Genomic DNA, 26,748 nt, shown 5'->3' on the forward strand with positions numbered 1-26,748 from the left:
ACCCCTTTTCGGGGAAAAAATATCTGCTTTCAGACAAGGTGTTTCGAAACGTCCGGAGAGTGGCGAGTGCAACTTTTGCCAAAAAAAAAAAAAGAAGAAAATCGCGAACTGTTGAAGCAAAGCCAGTCAGTAACGACAGTTTGACGGCAACTGTACCCAGCTCAGAGCGTACGCAGTCACACCGGTATCGCAGCTCTGCTCCGAGCATCAGAGACCGCAAGCGCTTACTCGAACTTTCATTTCGACACAATGCTGCGGGCACAAATTTAAGCTACCACCGATCGCAGTTGACAGCAGCAATGCAAGAGAAAAAAAAGCTGGTGCGCGCCTGCACGCGCACTGAGCACTGATAAGCGCCTGCGCACAAGGAAAAACGCTCGGCAAAGGACCTCCTCCGAGCTTTCGCGTTTCTTTTCCGTCACGCGAGGCAAAGGAATGAGAGAAACACGACGCGCGTTTCGGCGGCTCCGCACAAGAGCATTCCGCTGACGACAGCCCCTCGGAATGCCATCACGGCGATGCGACCGGCGGAGCGTACGCAGCCGTGTCGAAATGAGGCCCCGGCTCTATTTGCGCGCCGGAGCGCGCTAAACGCGGCGACGCGCCGTGACGCCGGACTCGGCGCCGCGCAGCGCGACCGCCGCCGGGGAGGCGTGGGAGAATCCGGCGGAATCGCGCCGCTGACCGCCGCCGATCCTGGGACGCATCTCAGCAGAGCGAGCACGGGTCGGGACCCGGCCTCCGGCTCGCGCCCGAGCATCGTCGTCGCCTTCTGCACCTCTCGAGTGTTGAACATTTCTGGGTCATTCCACGCCAAACGTTGCGCTCGACCACCTCCGATTTGTTCAAAAAAAAAAAAAAATCACGGAAACCTACAGAACGTGAGTGCTGCAATATTTTGCCCCCCCCCCCCCCCCCCCCCAAAAAAAAAAAAATTATTCATGAGGTGAGCTCAGTTTGAACGTTTCGAACAGGCGTGAAACCAGGCACCGCTCAATATTGATTAAAAAAATCCAATAAATCCAAACTTTCAGGAAACACTCCATAAATGTTTTTATTGACATTTGAACAGATTTTGGTTTCCGATATGATTCAGATGATGTATTTTTGTGCGTTATAAATATTTTTAAGAATTTAAATAAAACGCAAAAAATGACACTCTTTTGACATTTAACAAAATATCGACTTCCTCTCGGAAATTAGGAAATAGCTACCTTGCTTCCATAGGTGTTTATCACCTATAAAAAAAAAAAATGTTACAGCAGATGAACCTGAATACGTCGAAGTAAAATGAAATACCGAAGTTGGAGAAAAGTGCGTTTTGAACCATACAACCTATTTATTTCACCGTGAGGTGGTCCATGTAAAGAAACAAACGATGGAGGGTTCAGTAGAAGAAATTGCTGCCTTTCACTTTTGAAGTTTTCATTAAGATGACTGTCGTTTAAAGCCAGAAAAAAGAAAAAAAATTGAAGTTGACCTCTTGCGCCATAAGTTGTGTCGTCTCTTTGCCGCCTCTTCACCGCAGAGCACAGCGCCGTCGACACCGTGGCCAGACCAGTCATTGTTGTCACAGCCATGACAGACGCGTACAGGTCGCGAGGAGGAGGAGGAGGCGACGCCGCGCTCTGTTCGGTCACTCGAGAGCGAGGCAGCACCTCCGCGCCAGCGTGTCTCGCGTTACTCAAAACAATGGTGAGGACTCCGTCACGTGCGTTCCCAGGCGATCTTATTCGGACATAAACAAAGAACTGCTGTTATGGTTGCCGTGCCGGCTGGCCGCTCCTTCCTCGTGGTTCACGCGAGGAGGAAGAACTGCTCTTGGCTGCCTGGCGCCAAAGCGTTCAAACTTCGAAAGCGGAAACGACCTCGCTTACCGCATGCCACCCGACGAATGCCATGCGATATCTGCTTTAGCTCCAGCCCTAACAATGCACGACTGCGAGTGAGGGCAGACGGTAGTGGTTATCTGGCAATAAGTGTTGTGTCATGCCAGATGCCGTGCTCTGCGGAGAAGAAGCGTTAAGAGACGACGCAACTTGCGCCGCGAGGGCTCAACCTAAATTTTTTTTTTCCCCTTTAAGCAAAAATCATCTTAAGAGATTACAATTTCAGAGATGAAACGAATAAACTGTGTTACAAAACTCGCCATCACTTGTATTTTCTTTGAACCAACTCAGGGCGAAATAAACGCGCGTTCATGGTTCAAAACGCACTTTCCAACAACTTCAGTATTTTTCACCAGCTGCAACAATTTCTATAGACAACAGACGACTAAGGAAGCAAAACGGCTATTTCCTAATTCTCGAGAGCAAGTTGATATTTAAAAAAAATCACAGAATGGTATAACTTTTAATTTTATTTAATGTCTAAAAATCATAATACCGTACAAAAATGCGATGCGAATTATATCGAAAGCCAAAATCTGTCAAGTATCATAAAAAAAATTGTGGAGTGTTTACTAAAAATTTGGATGTTTTTATAAATTTATGAGCGCTGCCTGGTTTCCTGCCTTTCCGATAAGTTTAAATTGCGCTCACCTCATAAACAAAATTTTTCCGGCAGAAATATTTTTCGATCACGCACAGTGCGATAAGCTTCCATCAATTTTTTTTTAACAAATCAGCGATGGTCGAGCGCAACGTCTGGGACGGTTGTCGTGGAATGACCCTTTCTTTAGCGAACGTGGGGGGACGCCGCAGTGCCACGGAGACAAAGAGCGGGGGCGATGGAGTGAAGCGCAGGTACGGAGTTGAAAAACATGCCAAGAAAGGGGAACTAGTCCGGAGCATATGATAATTCGGAAGTTGAAGAGGAACAGAAAAAGACAGTAGTAAGGTGGAAAGTTGGGCGAGTTGAATCTGATTCATGATGAAGTTAGCGCCAAAAACGAGGACTGAAGTAGGAGAGAAGACGCAACACAAGCGCTCGTGTTGTGTCTTCTCTCCTACTTCAGTCCTCGTTTTTGGCGCTAACTTCATCAAGAAAAAGACACCCTTACCGCCCTTACCGTGTGTCACCATGAAGAAAAAGAAATGATTCCGGTTCGGAGCTTTCTACAAATCCGGTAATGTATGAGTACAACTCAGTTTCGGGATACAAAGGTGCAAGCGAAAAAGCTTTCCTTCTTTCTATCTCCCGCGTATTGTGCGGGCAGCTGTTTGGCCACGCCCGATCTGCACCCCCCTCAGTACAACACGATGCAAGACAGCGACGCGATAATAATGATTGCGATACACCAGCGCGCAAATGCTCGCCATGCTTGCGAGCCGACGACGCAGCGGGAGGCTTGCGTACCCGAACGTGCCGCTGTCAGCAGCAGGAGGCAAACAGGCCGTCAGCAGCTCTGTTGTTTATCCACGGCGTTCGCCGAGCGGGTTGAGAAACGCGACTCCGGAGGAAGGGGGGCTGCGCGCCGCGCTCCAATCGCGGGCCCGAGAGGCACGTGCCGGGGCAGGGTCCGAACGTAGACGGCAGAAGTGGGCGCGGGACCACATCCAGCCATTAGGCTCAGTTTTATTACCCATCGACCCGCTGTCAACGCCGAGCAGCGCGAGCACCGGTCAGCAAAACCGGACAGCGCTGCGGCTGCCCATAACATCGCTGCCATCCAGCAGCCAGTAAGCTCCCTCTCGCCTACGCCCTTGGATGCACCGGTGCCTCTCGACATTCCTGATGCGTCGTGTGCGTCTGAGGACACCAGCGGCGCCACCGCCGTGAGGTCGAGACGGAGGTGGCGCGCCGCGACTCGCATTGCAAGGCGCCTGCGACTCGATGCCTGCATCCGCGCACGCCCCCGCATCTACAACGAGCCGCGTCTGCCCATCACCGCGCCAGCGATCCATGCCGGCAGACGAGGGGCGCGGTCGTTACACGACGCGCCTCCACGAGGACAAAGACACGCGCACCTGTACGCAAGCACAACAAATGGGACAAAGGAAGCAGCTCAAAGGTCACACAGGTCTCCGTTACCGTCTCATCACCGGTGTCCGACGTAACGCTGTCGACGGAACTGCAAATGCCTGCACTCACAGTTAATGCCGGTCACGCTGACGAAGGCAAAAGGCGCTCATTGTCTGACCTCAGGAAATGCAACTCGCGTATGCACGGTCCAAAAATGGGCGCGCTAACGAAAAACATCCACTCCCCCCCCCCCCCCCCCAACAAAAAAAAAAAAAAAAACGCGCGCGCTCGCTGTCTGCCCTCAGACGCGACCGCCGGGCCGTTCCGCGGACGGGGCAGTACCACGGTTCGAATGCATTCGACGAGGCCCAGCGTCACAATGCGCCCGCCCCTCGCGACGAAGACCAGGCTGTCCCAGCTCCGCACCGGGCGCGGCACCAACTCCGGAACGTCGCTTTCGGGAGCAGCAGGCACCAGTGTTTCGAAAGACGTCCCGGATACGGCGCCGTTGTGCGCAACGAAGGTCACTGTGCCATCGCCAGAGCAGCCAGGAAAGAATGCGGGTTTCAACACGGTGTAGGCGCGTGACACGAAGGTCCATTACGGGCGGAAGGTGACAAGACACGGCCCGTATCGGCTCGCCTATCTGCTCGACAGCTGACATTCAATTAGCCTAATGGCCGCCACCAGACGGACGGCTGCCGGGGAAGGCGACGATGGCGGAAAGCGGGACGCAGCCAGAAACAAAAGCGCGCTTGTTTGACGAGGGCGGCCGCGCTACGGTCGAGACAAAAAGAAAACGAAGCGCGAGTCGGGCGGGCGCCCGTGGACGACACAGCGAGGGACCAGGCGATTAAGACGCGCGGGACGACGGGGGAGGGCGCGAGGAGGCCATCTGGCGCCGCACGACTCCCGTGCGCACGCCTCTTCCTCCGCTGCCGGGGAGCGGCCTCGGGACGCCACTGAGCCGAGGCTACAGGAGGCGGCCCACTGCGACTCGCAGGCCATTTAGCAACCAAGTACTTCGTCCCCAATTCTGCACTTCAATGAACGCCAAGCGCTAAACTTGCTGTGGGCAACAGCATTTCAGCGCGCACGAAAGCCCTAACACCTGTAGGCAGTAATCGTGGCAAAATGATTGTGCTGAATGAGCTTGCCCTAGCCCCCGACAGGGGGCTGGTTGAGCTCGCCCGGTTGGGGCAATAAGTACTGTGGGACCATAAAAAAGAATGAAAAATAAAGTGTCCCGGTTGGGACAAAGGATCCAGAGAGGATCACGTGACACGTGCGTCGTCAAGTGATGTTTGCTTGTCGGCGTGAAGGCGCGCGGTTTTCGAATAAGGCGCGCGATGGCCAGGACCCGTAGCGCCGAGAATGGTGTTTTCGAAAGTACAGAATATCACACGCCTTTAGCAAACGGCCAGCGACAAATCTCTAATTACAACCAGGTGCCTGGTTTTACGACACGCGCAACTGTTTGGAGGTATGGCAACAGCGCGCTCGTAGCTTCCGGTTCACATCTTGGTCGACCAGGTACGTCGTTTGCTAGCTTGCCTTTTTGATACTGATGAAGCTGCCATGAATCTCGCGAGTAAAAGTTCAAAATTATACCGCTCATCGTTTACCAAATTTAGGCCCTTGTTTCGTCAGCGCCATCATTATCATACCGCGCCCTCTGCTTCGCTTGAAGTTTGGCGCTGAAGATGGCAAGAACCGGCACCGGCAAGTGCGTAGAAAAAATTATCTGTCGTTGTCGCTTTAGTGTGCGCATTTAGGCATCGGTTCAAGCGTCGCGCGTTATCAATTTTTTTTTTTTTTTTCAAGTAGCCGAAAACCCGAAGTTGGTAGCCGAAGCCGGTTATTTTGTGCTCCGCGCACACATGCGTTGGCTTGGAGCAACTTCTGCTGCACTATAAACTTTCATGCGCTCTGGCGTTTGCATGCATATCCGCGCTTTTCATGGCAGCGTCCTTCCCTGCTGCCATGAAAAGCGCGCCTGATTAAAAGCCTCTATTTTTTTTTTAATAAACTTGCATCGAGTGGATACCGATTGTTGGAAGCCCGACCATATAAAATACTCGCACATCAATTTTTATACACAGCGTATATACATTACTGCACGGTCAAAAGAGCTTTGCTGGCGCTTCCAAAAATAACTGAACACGAAAGAAACTCAACAAATGAACACCTAGAGAACTAAGCTGCATCTGGCGCGGAGTCCTTTGAGTGCACTGTATAGTATATGCGTCACGGCTTCACCGATCGAGGGCTTGTAGCTGGAGCACACTGAATGGACACGATTTGCAGGTAAATAAATGAAAGCTCTCTCTCCTTTGCGGCCCAGAGTTACACCAGCATAAGCCGGATGAAAAAAAAAAAAATGCCCTGTCTACGCCGCCCTTCAAGTGCGTGTCGATATATTCACGCCCGTCCAATCATGCAAGAAAGTTACTAAATGCGTGAAATTGGCGCTTCTGATCGAAAACTTAACGAATAGTCTCGTCCATGTCGTAATTTCAAAAACAAATCAGCTATAAAGGTTTGTGAATAATCAGCGCAGAAAGCGAAAACTAAACAGGTCGGCGCGCGCTTACACATGATATCTCGCGCTGCATTTGGTGTTATTAAAAAGTACGCACAGAGCAGAAAAATAGTATACGAGAAGCTGAAAAGTATACCTGGTTCCAGCACACATCGTAGTATCCTAGCAGTATGCATAACATTGCGCAACAGTGCATCTGCATTTCACTTTTCAAACGAAGCGCAGCCGTCTTCACCCAACGCCGGGCAGCGGTTTCGTTTTCTCGACCGAACCAACATGGAGGGACAAGTTTTCGGAGCGCCGAGAGATTGAGCTGCGCGCATTTCAATAGATCATCTATTACTCCGTCATAACCATTACTTCGTTATAGCCGAGGGTGACCTTGGCCGCAAATGTCGCACGCCGACGGGCTTACCTGCCACTGCGCAATATATAGCAAGCATTTTTAGTTTCCCCCCGATGTGTGCTGAAGTTGCTGCGTTCAGCGTACTACTGTGCTCCCTAAACGAGCTCTCCATCCAAATAAGTAACCCAAAGCGGACGTTCGCGCGACCGCTTTTACCGCGGCCCGTATCGGCTTCAGCATCTAGAAGACAGGGTGAAAAACTTAGGAAGGCCTCTTTTCCTGCCGACACTGCTCCTCCTAAGGTACACACGAACCGGGCGCCTACGATGCGGCCGCACATGGGTGCACCAGCCTCGTCAATGCGCACCCGTTTCTTGGAGAAATAACGCAGAGGAACGGGAGAGAGTACTCCGAGAGTATTCAGCCCCGTCAACTTGGCGCTGAATATGGTATGGCTGCCAGTAAAAGCGGGTACGCAGCGGCGTTTGCGTCGCGAATACCCCCCGTTTTCTTCGAATACGATAGTATTACGAGGGTCATGCAGGCGAAAACTGTCCGCCACACAAACAACTGTCCTATTCGGATGTCACTGACTGGACGAGAATACAAACACATATACAAGTGTTCACATTTTACGCAAGGTCAGACCCACACCATACCCAAGTTACTGTCCTTGGTGCGGAGCAAGCCCCACGCTCTACCATACATCTTGGGAATGCCAGGACAAACCGGAAAGAAAGTTAACAGTGCCACACCCGACTCATGAGCAGTGGGAGGAGGCCCTGACCAGCGACAACCTGGACGAGCAAGTTAGTCAGCAGCCGCCAGCGGAGCCCTGGACAGCGGTTGTACCGCTGTGTACTACATCCCTGTACTGTCACGCTGAAACCAGACCGAAGAGGGGGGGGTCCAGCGATCAGCATCGGAGCACTTCACCGCACGCTTGAACGGGCGCGACGCAGTACCCTTACATTGGCGCGACCGGCTGCTCAAAGCTCTGCAGTGGATCTACGCAGGCACGGGAAGTACGAAGCCGCGCCTATCTGCCGCACGGGAAGCCACCACGGTGACGGTGAAGCTATTTTTTCGTAAACTGCGGCATCGGGTACTCATCACCCTGAAACGCTGAAACGCGACGGAAAACCTTCGCTTGTCGGCTAATTTAGAGCGAACGTTCCTTAACAATGAACTCCTGCTCGAGTGATCGGCGCAAAAGCGCAACGGCAAGACAAACAGCTTGCTTTGTTCGGCAGAATCAAGCGATACAGTGTACCGGCTTACTATAAGTCGAAACGAAAAATCGCGCCCGTGCCGTGGGCAAAGAAGAACGGCTGACAAGAAACGTGCTGGCACAAGCGAAGAGCTCCGCTAAAGGCCAGCGGGCCTTCCCGATTTGCCGCAAAACGGCCTGAGTAATATTTCACATTTTAGCGTCTGTGCGCGGTGGATACGGCAACGTGACACAAAGTGCATTTTTTTTTTCCTTTTGCGAAAGTTGCAACAGAACACTAGTAGCGCTCCTATTTTGCGACTGAGAGTACAATAAACAAACGAAATAAACCTACTTGTTGAGTTGATACGGGACTAACATGTACTCCGCCTCACGATTTTTTAGCACGGTACACGTAACTTAGCAGACGCCCCCACCCTGTTCCATACATCCAGGCAACGCTGGGCGCGCTTCTTTGCAACCTGATCAAATGCGAGCAGCCACATGCCTAATGCGCGGCACTACAACCCCAACAAGGCCTTTTTACAGAAGTGGCCAGACTCGCCTCTGTAAAAGGGCCCAGTGATTCGGGCTCGGGACGTACTGCAGCGAACGGCGCTAGTGTCGGTTTTGCGAAGCAAGTGCGATCGCGTGACTTCTCTTGCTGCGGGAGGATGGGTGATGGGAAAGAATTTCGTCGTTTTAAGAGACACAGGTCATTTTCTTTTTAGTGTTAGCGCGCTCCTGTGTTGCACATAGTGATCACGTGTCGTCGTGGGTGGTATCAGAGGAACACTACTTGCGCTTCTGTCACGGTGGTTTATTAGCTCCTCAGTGCCAGTCGTTCACAACCGGGCTCGAAACAAGCTCTGATTTCGATCCGAAAGATGGGAAGCTTCGAGATATCGTGGTTATTTACGCTTGAGAATGGGCAAAAAAGCGAGTCCACACTGTCGTGTGCGCAGCAAGCAGTTCAGGGAGCAAGATTACGTTCACGTAGTTGCTGTTAAATTGCTTACTACTTAAGTAGCAAGACGACGCCGAAAGAACTGGCTGAAACAAACCTCCACAGTTTAAGAATTTAAAGACTGCTCTGTGCCGTCCAAGACCTGGGCTCGTTCTCACTACCCTACTCGCCTACTGTAAAGATAGTTTAAGAGAGCAGTCCAACGGTGCCACATCCGCTGGCACGAATCGAAACCGACTGACCCGCATTTGATTTGTAGTGCATCGGTATGACTTCTGTTAGCTCATACATCTACCTCCGGTCAGCCAGTGCCAGCTATGAACAATCAGGCGAGCGAACGGGGAAGAACTAAGAGTCGACAACGACGAGAGTCGCGAGTTATCAAGAACATCACGAGGAGACCCGCCTCCAGTTTCGCCGAGTCGAGTCGGAGGCAAGCGTTGCTCCGCGCATCCCGTTGTAGCCTCAATTACATCATGTAACTAAGTTAGCATTCATTAAAACTCGTCTATGCGTAACTGTTGTCTTGATTGACGACCAACGACTGCCACTTGGCGTTCTGCGCAGCTGCACACCTTGAACTTGAAGAAATTCTCTTTTCAGCGGGATTTTGTGACGTGGTGACCACTCATCTGTGACTATTAATTGGCGTAGCAGCTTCAGTGTTGTCCACAACAGCGGCAACATATGCTCTGAATGACGGCTGCGAAATGTTGGTCGCTGCACCGGTTTAGCGCGGTATAAGACTCGCCGTGTCATTCTGCGACAGCTCGCTCACTCGATGAGGTGCTCGGTAAAATCGATTTAATGATTCAGGTGGACTGTAGACAGGTTCACACAGCCATGAACGCGAAAACTAAACGGCCTGAGACGACCTGCAAAGCAGGACAGCGGCACAAATGGTCCCCCTTCCATTGTCACGTGGGCGGTGCCGAGAGATGGCAGCCACGCTAGTCCTCGTGCCCAATACGCTCAACGATTGTGATGACCAACAGGCCAGAAATCCGGCGTGGGTGTCCAACCTTTCCGACACGCGGACGCAGGGACACACGGACTTCCACTGACAGTGACTTAAGTATGACATTAACGACACAGACACGGACGCAAACGTGACACAATGGAGAGGTCTGCGACTAAATAAAGAGGCGTGATGAAGCGCAAAGGAGGCTGGGAGAAGAGGGCAGGGGTGATGCAGGACGGTTCGAAAATACGCGCGCTGAAGAAACAACTCGCATGTTGCGGCGCGGCGTCTCAACATCTCACATCGGACAGGGAAATTCGCCGCGCCCGCTTTCGTGCCGACGGCATCCTTAGTTTTGCTTTATTACCCGTTTTGCCGACAGCAAAGCGGATGAGGAATTACTACCGCGATCGACGACGACACTCGAGGGTGACGCGGCGCGGCAGAGTGCCTGGACGACCGCAGCAGATGATTGCAAGCAAGCGGGAAAGGCAGCTTCTGTTCCGCTTCCCCTCCGCTAGTTGATGTGTGCAGCAAGACCACGCACGAGTGAAGTTCTGGGATTCTTCGGGCTCCGTGACCAAATTTCGCAGTGTCGCTGCCCGCCCCTGGCCGCGCGTCCTTCAACGCCGAACCAATTTCGCGTACGCGAGTTCTGGCGCTGGCTGCCGGCACGACGAGTGGTGATTTATCGGTATTCGTTGGCGCGAGCTGGGTCGCTCCGTTTTACTGTTGCCGCTCGGGGTGCTCTCTTTCAGTGTGGATATACAATAGGCTAAATGGCTCCTGTGTGAGAATGAGATAGTGGGCCTTAAGTACCCATAATAAGTGTGCCTCGGGCATGGCCTGTCCGCGAGTCTGCGCGGATACAATAGACACACGCGGCGTTTGTAAACATTTTGGCCACTTAGAGAAACGAGTGCTTTTGCAAAGGCCGAGGGCGATGCTCTACGGAGAGGGAAATGACTGGGATTCCAACAATATTCGCAGGAAACACTACCATATTGGTTTAAGTGTTTTCCCTTCTGTAACAATTGGCTGTAAATGATTGTTGTGTCCCCTTGTTGCTTTTGTGTGTGTGCGCCCCCGCGTCCTCCTCCTAACGACCACTCGCATCCTCCTCCTAACGACCACTCAATCCTCCTCCTAACGACCGCTTGCCCCTCGTCGCACGCTGTCACCAGATGCCCCCCCACGGTGCGCCCCCGCACCCTCCTCCTGTTCTGGGAAGCCACTCCCTGCCGTGGACGCTTCTCCACTCCCTCCTTTCTTCGGGCGGCCAGTTCGGCTCCTGCCTCGGTCGACGCTGGTCGCACCCTCATCGGCTTTAAATAAACGAAGTCTAAAAGTACCGTGTGCGTCTTTCGCTGCATTCAACACAGCGACCGGACACGACAGTGGCGACGAGAAAGTGGATTCGACCCGCGCTACGCAACGCTATTGACAAGCCATGGCTACGCGAGGGTTTCCCAATCAGATACCAGAGTTCAACGGCTCATCGTGGTCATCGTGGGTTGGACGCCTTCAGTTCTACTTTGAAGCTAACAACATCACAGACCCAGCCTTGAAGAGGGCCAACCTGCTGACGCTGTGCGGGGAGCAGACCTACGATACTGTCTGCGCCCTTATTCAGCCAAGCACACCAGCGGCAGTGTCTTACGACGACATCGTAAAAGCGCTGCAAAAGCACTACGACCCAAGGCCATCCGAGGTCTACAGCCGGGCTCGCTTCCAACGACGAGATCAACTGGGAGGAGAAACTGTGAGCGCCTACGTAGCCGCGCTCAAGAAGCTCGCTGCCGACTGCAATTTTGGAACGCTGTCGACAACAGCTACCGGGCAGGAGGGAGACGCAGCTTCTTCTGCTAACACCACCATGCTTCCCTTGGACGTGATGTTACGCGACAGATTTGTGTGCGGACTGAGTGACGAGTCACTGCAGCAGCGCCTGTTCGCTGAGAAGGACCTCACATTCAGCAAAGCTTACGACATCGCCGTTCGAGCGGAGAGCGCCGGTCACCAGCAGAGAGGGATTCGCCGGAACACCGAGCCGGTACACCAGACAAGCAACCAGGTGCGCAAGCCTTCTGTTGTTGTAAAATCGGTCAAAAAGGCACAACGCTGCTGGCGGTGTGACGACCAACACAACCCCCAGGGATGTCGATTCCAGTCAGCCACGTGTAATTTTTGCCACAAGCGAGGGCATATCGAAAGAGCATGCATTACGAAACGGAGACTTGCCAAGATAAAGTCACCTTCCCAGCCTAATCACAGCCTCAACGCCTCAGAGAATACGCCGCTATCTGATCTCCATGGAACAACATCAGCAACACCATCTGTGTTGTACGACCTGAACACCATGAATCTCGGCACGCGACCGAAGATTTTTACAGAAGTAAGCGTACATCACCAGCTGATTAAGTTCGAGGTGGACTCCGGCGCAGCCTGTACTCTGATCAGTGAGGACACGTTCCGAACTTCATGGCCATCTGACGCACCCGCCCTGCAACAAGACGACACGCACCTGCGAACGTGGTCAGGACAGAATCTGCCACTATTGGGCTCTGCCAACGTGCAGGTTAACTACAACGGCCAGACCCATACGCTACCTCTGCTTGTTGTGAAGGGCACAGGATCAAGCCTTCTAGGGAGAAATTGGTTTTCTCCACTAGGCGTGATGATATGCGGCATACACCAGACGCCGAGCCAGAACATGGTTGAGCAACTGCAAGAGAAATACGAAAGAGTATTCTCGGAAGAGATTCCAGGAAACGAAGGGCCCCCGGTCACACTGGAGTTGTTGGACAACGCGCAACCCAAATTTCTGAAGGCCAGGCCGGTGCCGTTTGCTCTCCGAGATTCAGTTGAAAAAGAGTTGGACAAACTGGAGCAGCAAGGTGTCATCGAGCCGACGCAGCATTCCATCAAACTCTCAGCGTACGACTACGCTCTGGTCTACCGCAATGGGAGTAAACATCAAAACGCCGATGCGCTAAGCCGTCTGCCACTAGACGCAACTGTTGACGAACCATTTCCACCAGGAGACGTTCTGATGTTCGAAGCACTGCCAGAACCTCCGCTTACAGCAGGCACAGTTGCCGCATCTACGCAGAAGTGCGCAGCTCTCCGGCTAGTTTACACAGCTGTTCAACAAGGCAACGTGCATAAACTCAAAGGGGACAACTTCGACGCTTACCGCAGGCGAGCTACAGAGTTGAGCACCCATCGCGGCTGCATCATATTTGGGTCCCGAGTTGTGATGCCGAGAGAACTACGCGCACAAGCTATGTCTCTCATCCACGCCGGACATCGGGGCATCGTTGCAATGAAAAAGTGTGCCAGAAGCTACATGTGGTGGCCTGGCATTGACAATGACATCGAAACAGTGGTGCGAGAATGCAAGCCTTGCCAGAGCAGCCGGAGCGCCCCGCCGAAAGCTCCTGTCCCAGAATGGGAAAAGCCAGACACACCATGGCACACACTGCACATTGATTTTGCAGGACCAATTGAGGGCTGCACTTTCCTTGTGGTCGTAGACGCCTACACAAAGTGGCTTGAGATAAGGCAAATGGGACAGACGACTTCGGCAGCAGTCATTGACAACCTCCGATCACTATTTGCAACGTTCGGCCTGCCGCGCAAGGTAGTGTCGGACAACGGAACACCGTTTGTGTCTGCGGAGATCCTCAAGTTTTATCGCGACAACGGGATCTCATCAGTTACATCGGCCCCCTACCACCCAGCGACAAACGGACAAGCCGAGCGCTACGTAGCCGAGCTAAAACGCGCCCTTGAAAGAGATCAGACAGGCTCGCTGCAGCGCCGCCTTGCGCGCTTTCTCTTCAAGCAGCACACGACGGTTCAGAGCACAACAGGCGAGACCCCCTCGAAAATGATGTTCGAGCGTGAAATGCGAACCCAGCTCACAGCCATCCTCCCCGAGCCAAAGGCAGAGACGTTCCGGGAAGAAAAAGCAATTCCGCGCTGCGGCACGCTTAATGAGGGGCAGCGCGTCCTCGCCCGACAGTTTCTGAAAAAGCCACGCTGGGAGGAAGCTACAATTGTCAGACGCATAGGCCTGCGCTCTTGGCTCGTCAACATACATGGCACAGTAGCACGCCGACATCTCAACCAGCTGCGTAGATTTACGACGCCGTCTGAGAGCTGTCCGCCAGCGGAGAGAACACGTGCACCATCGTCCCACATAGCCTGGCACCTCTTCCCGGAAGAAGAGACTTCGCCCAGGACAGACCTAGGAGACACAGCGAACAACAGCCAGCCTACAAGTGTTTCTCCCCCGAGCGCACAAAGCCAGCGCGCCTCCACGCGTGAGCGCCGACCCCCTGCACGATACCAGGCAACTTTCTAAGGGGGAAGGAAGTGTTGTGTCCCCTTGTTGCTTTTGTGTGTGTGCGCCCCCGCGTCCTCCTCCTAACGACCACTCGCATCCTCCTCCTAACGACCACTCAATCCTCCTCCTAACGACCGCTTGCCCCTCGTCGCACGCTGTCACCAGATGCCCCCCCACGGTGCGCCCCCGCACCCTCCTCCTGTTCTGGGAAGCCACTCCCTGCCGTGGACGCTTCTCCACTCCCTCCTTTCTTCGGGCGGCCAGTTCGGCTCCTGCCTCGGTCGACGCTGGTCGCACCCTCATCGGCTTTAAATAAACGAAGTCTAAAAGTACCGTGTGCGTCTTTCGCTGCATTCAACACAGCGACCGGACACGACAATGATCGAACCGATATTTGATACTAACATGCGGCGTGACTCAAGTAAGGTCCGCGCGCGAGCGCGGACTCCTATTCTCTCGATACTCCGCGGGTGGCAACTACTGTTGTTTTCATTACATATATTCAGTCTCAAGGGCGAAGCATTGAAGGCGTGAGGTAACGACTGAGCACAGTAAATACAATACGAGTACGACTCCCCCCTCCACTTTTAATTTTTTTTTTTTGCAGACTTTACGCGGTCTACGGGAGGTCAAGGTTTGAACAAATGAAATGATAGATTCCTGAGCGAACCGGCTAGTTATGCTGCAACACTAAGACAACGCGTTGCTGAGTGATGCACAACGCACACACTGAACCTAACTTGTAAACGCCGCGCAATGACAGGATGTATGACGTACGTACAGTTTTCGCCAAACGTCTGTCGCCCGCAGCGACCGCGGCCGGAACGCGTACTGTCATGGGCAGCGCTTTTCGGCTCCGGCCACAATGGGCAAGAAATTTTCGACAAAGGCTGTGCACACTGCGGGACCCTACGCATAGCATATACCAGGTGTCCCAGCTAAATGTAGCCAAGCTTTTAAAAAACATGGGGTGTCCTAGCCGTCTGAAACCAAATGAGGGTTGTTTAGAGTCGCGTGACCTAGTCTGCAGTATTTTTTTCGTTATTCACGGTTGACTAATTAGTTAAGCTTAATTAACTAACTTTTTAATTATTGACTTGGGGAACAAAGTGTCAATGGAAAAGTTGTAGACCGCTTTCAGAAACAGCTTACTGAGACATTTACAGCAAAGTAATATTTACGTCGCACAATAAGAAAAAGCTTCCACATGACAACTGTGCCACTTCAACGTCCCAAGACGCGCCTTAAAGAATAAAATCCGTTTTTTCTGAAGTCCTCTCCTTGATGAGACTTTGGGTGCACATTGGGGCAGAGAAGTGAGCGAGCAGCTGGTCACGTGACAACTTTCTTTTAAGGCCAATAAATGAAGCTACGTAAATCGTAACTTGACGGTCAATAATTAAAAAATTAGCTAATTAAACCTAACTAATTATTTAACTTTGAAGAGCGAAAAAAATACTCAAGACTAGGCCACGCAACTATGAACAACCCTGAGTTGGTTTCGCTGGACTAGGACACTTCGCCTTTTTTAAAAGTTTGGTTACATTTAGCTGGGACACCCGGTATATAACACGGGCCGCACCTTGTGGCCGGGAGGTGGGGGTGCAACCAGAACCTGCTGGTTGCATCCTATAGCTGTACGAGTTGCATAGGCTTCTTGCCGTGCAGGTGGCCAGATATCGAGGCCAAAACAGCAAAATGCGCCGTCTTGTGGGCCGTGCGCGTCACTGCTTCTGGTACCATGCCCCGTCATCCTATCCTGCTTTCAGGTACAGGCACAACCAGCCGTCGTCACACTTAATTTTTAGTGCGCCCACACAGTGCGAGCACTAACTGCAGCCGAAGCTGCTCTGTTCGAGGTATTCGCGATAAGGGAACTCACCATTTCTGTGTCTAGTTTTTATAGCCCTGCTTTCTGAACAGAAATCGTAGCAGTAATGTTCGCCTTGCCGCGACTCGAGCAGTAAGAGCAGACAAACAGCCAGCACACGCTCGGAGTCACCGAGCACGCGCGGCAGCACTGAAGCCAGTACCAGCCAACGTAGCAAGTTCGTACACTCCAGGAAATATGCAGCCTTCTGCGATATCTGTAAACACGTGCCACACAACATACAGTTGTACAACAGGGGCGGAACCCCTGCGCTTAAATCGGCCCCTATTGTACAGGCCGGTACTTTGCGCAGGTTAAACGTCAAGGCACTACCGAGCCGACCTGAATTCTCAAGCGGAGAGCTACCTGTACCACCGCACCTGGTCATAAAAAAAAAAAAAAACATGCAAGCAAGTTACAAAAGCCGTCCAGAAACACCTAAACTAGACAGCCAGGACGTAACCTGCCATAGGAGAGAGACAGAGTGAAGGAATGGATAAATACCTTTACCTTTGCAAACCACCTGTGTAAAACGCAATCTATCCCGGCCAGGTTGGATAAAGTGGCGCAAGAGGGACAGGCCACGACCCAACGTGCCGTTTAGCTTATCAAAACGTCCTAGTTGTGGCTAGTAGGCTCAGCGGTGTACACGGCGGCCTTTTCAGCGAGCTCTGTTACGCGTTGCGAGCATGAGGTTGCGCTCACATCTCCAGCACTTATAAAGTAGCTCCCGGGCTCAGGCCCAGCTTGCTACCGTACGCATCGTCATCACCATCATCAGGCGACCCTTTTCCACCAGCGCGCTCCTCTAGCGGCCGCCGATCGTAAATACAGATGTGTCAGGTGTGCGGCGATACGTAGCCAATGTAAATGCATTTAATATACATTTACAATGGCCGCTTGGGCTTACTACAGGGCAATGGTTAGGAGCATGCAGTGCTGGTTCCGTGCAGCCAAACCAAATGCATGCGAGCCATCTGTGGATGCCACGCAGTATGTTGTAAGCGCTGCACTGAATCGTTTAATGCTCCCCTAGCGAACATAGCGGAAGAGAAGGCTTAGGCGCGCAGGCTATGAGGGATGCCGTAGTGGGGGTTCTTTGACGTGCACTGACATCGCACGGCACACAGGCCTCTAGAATTTCGCCTTCATCGATATTCAGCCGCCGCGGCCGGGATCGAACCCGCGTCTTTCGGGTCAGCAGCCGAGCGCCGTAACCACTGAGCCATCACGGCGGGAAGAGAAGGCTTAGGCGCGCGGCACAACGTTACTGCAAAAAGGTCCATTCCTGTTCGCCGCGGCCATGTTATATAGTCCGGCTAATTTCCCTAGCCCGTCACTCCATATGAATTTTGGCCGCCCTTGATTACGTTTTGGGTAGCTCTGCACCATCGCAAAAGGCCGCCGCCTAACCGGTCTGTCTCCTCAAAAATTTCGGGTACGCTCCGGCGGTGCTGAACAAAAGCTTGACCGGCAAACTCGCAAAGCGAAGACATCTCTTTACCAATTGAAAGCTTAAAATTTCGTAACTATACGCACGGCAGGAAGGCAGAGGGGAATTTTACAATCTGAGAGCGTGCGCAGCCCGGAGAAAATCGGGTCGAGCGAAAATGCAACCGTTGAGATTCGCCGACCACAAACCCCGGCAGAGTGGGAATGCATCTGAGGGCTTGCCGTCCGGAAGCTGCTGCGAACGAACACTGTAAACAGAAATAAGCCCAAATAGGAATATAAATGGCTAGTGTCCGCTTTTAAACTCCTTATTGAAAATTGCGCAATCGACTTTAAGTAGTAAAAAAGAGGAAATCCTCCTTTTTTACTGCCGTCGCGAAATCGAGGAGTAAAATAAAGCATTTACATGATTTTACTACTTTTCCAAGAAGGAGTATGTCGGCTTCAATACTCCTTCAGGCCCTTTATGCACTCCTTAGTGTCTGCCCGCCGCCTAGTGGCAGCTGCCGGTTCGCTGCACTTGCAGGTGACGACGCCGGCTCTGTCGTCGCTGCCTGCTCGCCTGTGCTTTTGCTGCTTCACGCACGTTTGTCATGTTACAAGACACCGGATCGCCGCAACCTCGCGCACCAAGGTGCGCCACAGACAGTGCCTGTGAAGCCCCCAGTGTATTCGGAGAACGCTTGGTGTTGCATCGCCTGCGACGGCAGTCTGCGAGAGGCTTAGCCAGCCGAGCTCAGCCGAGCCAACATGGCGGTGTGTGACGCGTCGACCTCCCCGAAGCCGCCAGTTTGCCACCCGCTCCTTTGCGCGCTCTTGTCGTGACGTAAGACTGGACATCATCGACCTTAGCAGCAACGTGCTGCAATGAACGTCTCACTCAAGCCAGCAATATGTGCAGAAGCAGCGGCTAGTCATTCATTGTCTACGCAGCATACAAGTGTTGGCTGCTGCCGTTTCGCCGCGCCGACATGGCGATGTGTGTGTGACGCACCAGTTTTCTCGACATCGTCGGCCCCTCGTTCTTTCGCTGTATTGCAAGAATACTAAAGACCGGATTATCATCGTCGTGTGTTCTGGTAAGCAGTATTAAACTCTCCTTTGATGCCATAGACGCGCATGCACTTAACGCCGCTCCCTTTTCAGTGTGCGTAGACTTGCTGTGAACCACGGGTGCGCCGAGATGAAAGGCTTAACGAGAACAGCAAAACAGCAAAGGCTTCATTGTGGTCCGGTGGAGCCAACTCACACAGCAGGCATGAAGTAAGTATCTGAGAAATTTGTTGTTGCATGCGGCTGAAAAAAACAGTGTGGCACTGCAGTCGTGGCTGTTACGCTAACATGTACAGCTGGAAGTACGGTCAGTTCTTCTAGGGACCAAATTTTCTTCATGCGTTCACGCCCCATGAATGTGGAAAAGCTGTACAGGCAATGACAGGTGAAAATGCACAGCCTTGGGGTCTGTGAATTTTTGTCACGTTATTACGAACAGTGCTGAGAACCGTGCCCTAATCGGTTGCTTCCTTTCCTGTGTTTTAAGAGGGCCTTGTTATGCAAACAATGCAAGCGATTTTATTCTTTTCAGTCATAGCACAGGACATGGCGACGCCTTAGCGCTCACGGAGATTAGCTAAACTGTTACATTTTCCGAGTTGGTGGCATCTTAACGTTGCAGCGATTTTCGGCAGCGGACATGAGGTTTCAACCATACTGAACGCTGCCTTTTCTGGATGGTTAGGCGTCTAGTTCCAAAATGTGGTATCTTGTAAGCTCTTCGCATTTGAAAAATGTTAAAAGAAGTTTCCACTTCGCGTGCAGTTTCCGAACACATTCCATTATGTGAAACTCGTGGAGGCAAGCGTTCCGGTTCAGACTGCTGATCCCAGGAAGGCAGCGAAAGAAAAAGAATAAAGCTTACGCCAGTGTACGAGATCCCCTGCTCGTGCTGGACGTAGTACATTGGCGAAAGCCAAGCATTTCCCAGAAAAACTGAAGCAGCACAAAGCGGATGCCAAACAAATGAACAAGGAAGGAAGCGCGGGTTGACAAGACTGACTTCGAGGGAACTATCCTTGCATCAACTGTCTACAATCAGTGACCCGGCGGATGACTAACAGAAGGCTTAAAAAAGGCAAGCTGTGACTCACTCGCAGTCACACCTGCTGAAAGAACCAAGAAGATTCCCAAACATGTTTTTTTTTTTTTGGTTGGCGTTCTTTCCCGAAAGTATATTCCTTACCCAGCCAGATAGACCTGTCTAGAATGTTTTCTTTTGAACCCTGGCCACGAATGTGAGGGCAAAGCTTAACAGAAGACAGGTGGCGGCGGGAGGGTGGGTCTGGTGGTAGCTTTCTATTCCTAACAATGCCTGCTATGTCAGTCACCCTTGCCCTGCCTTTGGCCTATACACAGAATGAGGACGTCCTGAAAATGCGTAGCTGCGGGCTCTCCCATCAAGGAAATTGCATGTAAGCTTCCGCTGCGTGTATGCAAAGCGCTGTCTTTTGTTTGCATGTTTTGATTTCAGTAATTGGTTCTGATATGGTGCCTGAAAAGCATGAGGAACCTCTGACAAGTAAAAAAAAATTATATCTCGAGGCCTCTTTCGGTGCAGGAACGCAGCCAAAGGCAGCGCGAATGCGCAAGTGCCTCAGTAAGACCATTTTATTTTTTTTCAGTTTTATGCTTTGCGGAAAAAATGTTCCCTATCGATGCTGCTTCCCATTCGCCGTATTGCCTTAACGTTTACGAAAGCGGCTCTCTGGAATTTGTGATTCCCTGAAAACCGCGTTTAGCCGCTGTCATCCGACAGGGTACAGGTATGTATTAGCTAGTTGATTACCTACTATGTTCTGCTAGCTAATCTTTTGTCATGAAAAACGTTTAAACTTCAATAATACCTACTTTATTGAAAAGTGCACTCTGAACGGTTGACTTCTACACTTGAAGCACGTCATACTTCAAGCTTAGAGGTGCAATTCCACTGATGCATTTCTTTTTCTAATCTTTCTTTCAGAAGGAGCCTGTATGTTGACAGCGAAGCATTTCAAGGTTCCCTCCTTGCTTTCAAGTGTGGCATCTCTATTTTCATTCCTTTGGGTATTTAAATTATGTACCCAAAGACAGCGTGGGTTAAGGCACTCTTCTTTTCTACAGGGGCCAAGACGTTGGTTCTCTGTAACCGTCGAAAGCAAGCTGCCGAACACATGTCTCAAATGTTTTGTACCCAATAAAATATTGTTTGAAATAAATCACTGTAAGTTCATCGACGCATTTATCCTGGAATAACAAGCTCTAAAATGAGCCTTCCATACGAATACTTTATTTCAAATCGGCTTCCGCATCAAGTGAAGTAATATACTCATCTGGGAATCATAAATGTAACCCTATAGTAAGAAAAATTACTCCAAAAATTTCCTGTCAAAACTACTTAAAAGGAACAGGCACATACTCCTGAAATGTACTATAAAAGTAGCTGCAAAGGAGTATATAATACTTCTATTAATTGCCATGCTAACTCCTTTGTGATCACAACTTTACTCCTAAATAAACTCCCGTCTGCAGAGCGATAACACTTTACTCCTTCTAGCACTCCGAAAGTATCCCTTCAAGCAGAGGAGTAGACGATATACTCCTATTCTGAGGAGTATAAAAACCCCTTTTCGGGAGTGCGCTACGCGATGAGCCATTTACTCCTATCCGGGTGTTTTTCGGTTTGCAGTGAAGGCTTTACGTTAGCCATGTGGGCAGAATGCGGCGCTGCGCATTCGCAGGTCCCGACGGCGCTCGCCGCCACATTTCCACGAGGTGTTGCGCGGGGCCAGATGTCTTCCGTCTACCTGGTCTTCTCAAATATCAGAACTGTTCTAGGTAAAAGTCACTACCACGAAAAAATTATCAATCTGGCTGCCGTTCAGTGTCCCTTTTAAGATTTTCCGTCTGGAAAAGATTACGGTCACATTTTTGTTGAGATGATTCTTCTACAATGAGAATCAACAGTAATGCGCCACAGTAACAGATAAGTCATTTCCAAGCGGCACAGACGCCCTTTGCTGTAAGCGTCTTTGCCCCGCGCAAAAAATCGTTCTCCAAACCACGCCTCCCAGTCACGCTTTTTGTGCAGCTATTGAGCGTACGTTTTCCCGGCTCTTAAATAAATAAATAAATAAATAAATAAATAAATAAAGAAAGAAAGAAAGAAAGAAAGAAAGAAAGAAAGAAAGAAAGAAAGAAAGAAAGAAAGAAAGAAAGAAAGAAAGAAAGAAAGAAAGAAAGACTCGCCTTAGAGAGTGTGTGACGCTACCTATTACGAAAGGCGAGACTGAGGTCCAGGACACGCCCTTTAGAATTCGTCAAACTGAACGCTTGATAACTAAAAAACGGCAGCATTAAATTTAAAGCTTCACAAAAACAAGGAGGACAGCTTAATCTAGTCAGTCTGCTCAGAGTCCTACCCACACCAGAACGCATGGTATGGCAAAGATGTTAAACGCAGAGGCATTACACCCCGGGCCAGGATCTCCCGAGGTTCAGCCCCTCTATGAGCGCGGCCCAAAGCAGGGCCGGCAAGAGCGTATGGGGACGACCTCACAACCAAACAGTGCGCGCTGAAAAGAAAGTGGCACGCGCGCGCAAATATAAAAAAAAGAAAAAAAAAATGTGGGCCTGCTCGGACCACGGCTTCATCTCTGCGACCCCAGCGATTCAAGGCCGCGCCAGTACGCCCGGAGGACGTTGTCGCCGTGGCGGAGATGCCACTGGCAACCCATTTACACCCGCGCGCGCAAAAGAGGGGATAAAAAAAAAAAAGAGCGGCGTGTACTCACGACTGCTGGCGCGAGCAGCATCGCGGTCCCGAGGTGCCGCACAATTCACCGGCAGGCAGCAGCGGCACACCGACGATCAGGAGGCCAGCCGTGCAGAATGGTGGTGGCAGCAGCAGCAGCAGCAGGCAGAGAAAGAGAACGGGGTGGGAGGGGGGGAACGTGACGGGAGAGAGGGCCGATTAAAAGCGCTTTCCAAAGCACTGGGGGCACGCACGGCAGCACGTATCGGCGGCGTCGGCCGTCCCGCACGGGGGTCGCGTCGCGGGACGCACGTGGTGGATGGAAGCCTTGCGACGCGCGCGCGCGCCACGGCCAATCATCCAACACCTGCGACGGCGCGCACTCTTCCGCCAGAACCACCGGGTGTTCCGCCCGACATCGCCGCCGCTATTTCTCCTACAGCTACGCGACGGGTGCATTGGGCGACGCAAGAGGCCAACCTGCTCGCACAGCACCGGAACTGGCGGCAGTTGCGGGAAACGAAACAACGCACCCTTACCAACGCCGTTATTGCGACAATGCAATAATAACAATAACAGAAAGAAAAAATAAACAAAACGACAGAACCTACCACAGAGAAAACAGTATAATAACTGAGCTATCCCAGCTACCGCAGAGGTTCCATATCGAGGTTCTGTCGTTGATTGAAGAGTTTATTATAGGACGTAGCCAGGTATACAAAAATAACTGATCCGAATAGCGCACGATGCTCCCGGGGTTATAATTTGCGCAAGCGCAGGCGCTAGCTACCACCACCACAAGGTCCCACGAACGTGCTGCATGCATGCACATGCAAGTTACTAAAACTTCTCCGTGGGGCACGCAGCGAGAGAATGGTATTCTCTCAGGATACACCCATCCCAGTTCGAACAATGCGGCAGCTGCGAAACCCCTTTTTTTTCCTTCCAGCGCAGCCGATGGAGCCATGCAGCGAGTACGTCACGGGCACCCAGTTTAAGGGCAGAACTCGCGCACACAACTACCATTCCACTATCACCGGTGTTTTTTTTTTTTGTATCGGCAGTACAACAAACAGACAAAAAATTGCAGTCATACTAAGTACAACACAAAAACACCCCAGCAAATTTCAGTTTTCGAAATTCGGCTTTAATCTAATAAGGTCAGTGTTCTTTAACATACACGCCACAACTAGCTGGCTATCGAGTAGGAGTTGCACTCAGTCAATGAGGAAAATCACGGGAACCAGTGCGTGTTTAGACGATGTACCGTCTGATTAAGTAGCGCAGTTATGAAAATCATTTCAAGGTATCGCTCTGTTGCCTTACGCACGCGTCGCTGCAGACTGCGTCGCCAAACTTCCGCTCCTGACGGTGCGCTGTTCAGTGCGATCACCCGCTTAGGGGAGTTACTCGATTAAGCGCGTTTCTCGTTGCTTGTAAGGCAGCTCGAAACCGCGCACAAATGTCGCGGGAAAAATGTCATGCTCTGGCTAACACGACAGTTCAGCGGCAGTTCCATCGCTATGAGCAACACGAAGACCTGGCGACTCCCCCAGCTCTCGCTCAGCAACCCAGCGCTAACACAGCAACTCATCTTTTGGAAATCAGCTTTCACTTGCGTTTTTGTTCCAACGTTTCTATCATTTGACTGCCGTTACTTTTTTTTTTTCATTGGCGACAGCATTTCACTGATCAGTCAAGCACTGCTATAAGCGCTTCATCAGTAATCAACGACCATTAATGCGTTAATTAATGGCAAATCAAATTATCAGGCTAACAAAACGCCGACATAAACTCTGAGTGCATTTTGAGCACACAAGAAAACCACAGGTAAACCACCACACACACACAAAAAAAAACAGAACTGCGTTCTGACATAAATACTGAAAAAAAAGTCCGTCGAACTAAAAAAAAAACGAAAAGTCCAACCCCACGACATAACAGCCTCTAGCAAACTGATGCCATCAAAGGAGCGTTCTTCAGAGCGCGTATATCAACACTCGAAATATCCGGCTGGAATCTGCCTCCATGTCCCGGGCTCTACTATCAGATATATAAGTGTGCGCAGTTGTAATCTGTTTGGTAACATTGCGCGTTGTTTTTCCTTTCAATTTTATAAAGGGCCTTTCACCTAAGACTTTACACAAATCTAAAAAATTGGCTTTTTGGGTTAGAAGAGCGCTCTTTTCGGCATAATAAGCACTGTCAACGGTGTAGTACATCAGAGTAGTACAGCTAAGACGTGCTAACTAGCAGGCTAGGTAACTAACACCGGTAGTCGACTTTTTAACTGTTACTCAGGCTCATTAATTATTACTGCGAGGCTTGTAGCCCACCGTAAGTAATATCCATATTAATTTTTAGAATTTCGAAAACGTCGTTACCCTCGGCTCTGTGGCCCAACAAATTTTGGCTCATGACCCCAACCCCTAAACCCCGTCCCATTTTGCGGAATAAAGTTTTATACTACCACTACATCGCGCCAAAATACATGCGCTTTCGAGAAGCTTGCGGGCAAGGCAACCTCTCCAGTGCACGTAACTCGTCGAAATGGCCAAAACAGACACGCCTGGTTACAGATGGTGTACACGAAGGACGACAGTGGCGGGAGCAGCGCAGAAGTAATCGCCTACGAAGACAAGCCACACAGCTGACGGGATGAACGGAATGCGAAGATGCACCACTCAAGCGAGTGCCAGTACGAAAGATCGTGACGCCGGCAGCAACGCAGCCAATGAACGAACGAAGCGAAAATGTGAGAAAGTCAGCTGTTCAGCTTGCCTACATAGCAGCTTGTGAGAAACATCAGTCGGCGGCCTATGTAATGCCTAGGCAACGTCGTATGCGCACAAACCACGGTTAACCGCTTTCTCCGCATAGAAATTCACTCACTACAACGCAGCTTCTTGCAGGATCGGCAACAGTAGCGGCAGGCTAAAACGTCCTACCAGCGCATGCGCACAGTGCCGGTGAACAGCTAGCGCCTGACAGCGGAGGTAACGGTACATGGCAGCGCCACGCTAAATCGCCCAATCGCGTCCATTTCCCCCAAAAGAAAGTGAAGAGGCAGCGGGAGTTTCAGCGAGCGCCGAAGACAGCAGGCCCTCAAGGACAAGCGGCGAAGGCCCGACAATAATAATAAAAAAAAAAAAACAGGCACCAATGACGGAATTTGCGACTTCTTTTTAAGCGCGATGAATGACACGCGGCGCGGACACGTGCGCCTCGTCCCATTACATGGCCTCGGCGTCGTAGTCCGCAAAAGGAAAGGCAGCGTGGCTCCGTGCAGAGACCTCGGCCCCTGGATGAGTGCGAAGGTGGCATTTGGTCGAGCAGACCAGACTCAGCTGCAGCAGGAACGCCTTCGCACCGAGATTCGCAACGGCTCCCAGATATCGCCACCACAGCGATACCCGGAAATTTGCATAAGGGGCACCTCCGCACCCGAGGTTTCCGCAAACCGGGGTCGCAAATGCCGCACAGTGGGAGAGGTCGCAACACCCAGAGCTCCGCAGCATGCCGCCTCCGCTCTCCCCATCCCCTCAGGCTCCACAGCGCTGTGCGCCACCTTCCTCCCCCGCCATTTGTATTCGGGCATCTTAAAAGGCCACCAACGAGCGCTGGCCGTTCGTGGATGCAGCGTCCTTGTGGAAATCTCTCCGCGACGAAACTCCCACAGCGAAGTGAGCTCGGAATTCACAACCCCGCGTGGGCTTCGCCGGAGATAAGCGGGCCCATCACAGCTGGCTCTCGAAACGGGTGAGTCCCCTCTGACGCGCCCGCGAGCAGTACGTTGCGTCACCCATGTAGCTTCGACAACACAGCGAGCATATACTGGGTCACGAGGGGAAGCCGCGTACAATAAGGAGGCCGACTATTTTGAACCACGCGTGGCTGGCGCAGGCATGCTTTTGCCCTTCGCCATCAACAAAATGCAGACGCCGCTGCCAAGAATCGATGCTGCGGTGCCAGGATCTACAGGGGCCGCGAGCCTTTACAATCCGCCCTCCCTCTGCCCGGTGCACTGACACGTTGTGGACTGGAACCTTCGCTGGACGGCTCACTGAAAACCACGCGAGGCACGCAGCAACCGCCCCTAAGACCACGCGTGGCTGCGGCTGATATCATCACGAAGGACGCGTGAGGAGTCAAAAACAGGACGAAAAAAAAAAAAAAACAGAGCGTCAACGTCGGTGCAAATGGTTCGCGCAGGCCGGGAGCCAGCTCAATCGCCCCTCGGTGCAGTGCGACCCACCGCCACCTCTTTCCCCCTAGGCATGACTGCGGGCACGAAGATTCGGCTGCAGATTTCACGGAAGCCCAAGGGACGACGCCGCACACAGCCAAGTGGCGAGACTGC

The 26,748-nt window shown here is 51.6% G+C and overlaps 1 protein-coding gene and 1 long non-coding RNA gene across 2 annotated transcripts in view; one reads left to right on the top strand and one right to left on the bottom strand.

Moving 5' to 3' along the window:
• The window catches only part of LOC149351484 (septin-7-like), a 78,374-nt gene extending 55,846 nt beyond the window's left edge, over positions 1-22,528 (bottom strand). The window contains exon 1 of the mRNA XM_089580826.1: positions 22,429-22,528. Coding sequence (XP_089436952.1) covers positions 22,429-22,449 — 21 coding nt within the window. The 5' untranslated portion in view covers positions 22,450-22,528. The remainder of the gene's footprint in view (positions 1-22,428) is intronic.
• Positions 17,874-20,856, top strand: LOC149351485 (uncharacterized). Its single transcript, XR_016290600.1, has 3 exons — positions 17,874-18,681; positions 18,749-18,865; positions 20,619-20,856. It is a non-coding gene; the product is annotated as an uncharacterized LOC149351485 (long non-coding RNA).
• Positions 22,529-26,748: the final 4,220 nt, after the last annotated feature.

The sequence above is a fragment of the Amblyomma mixtum genome, chromosome 3 (assembly GCF_055824585.1).
Source record: "Amblyomma mixtum isolate Tamu chromosome 3, ASM5582458v1, whole genome shotgun sequence".
Classification (NCBI taxonomy): domain Eukaryota; kingdom Metazoa; phylum Arthropoda; class Arachnida; order Ixodida; family Ixodidae; genus Amblyomma; species Amblyomma mixtum.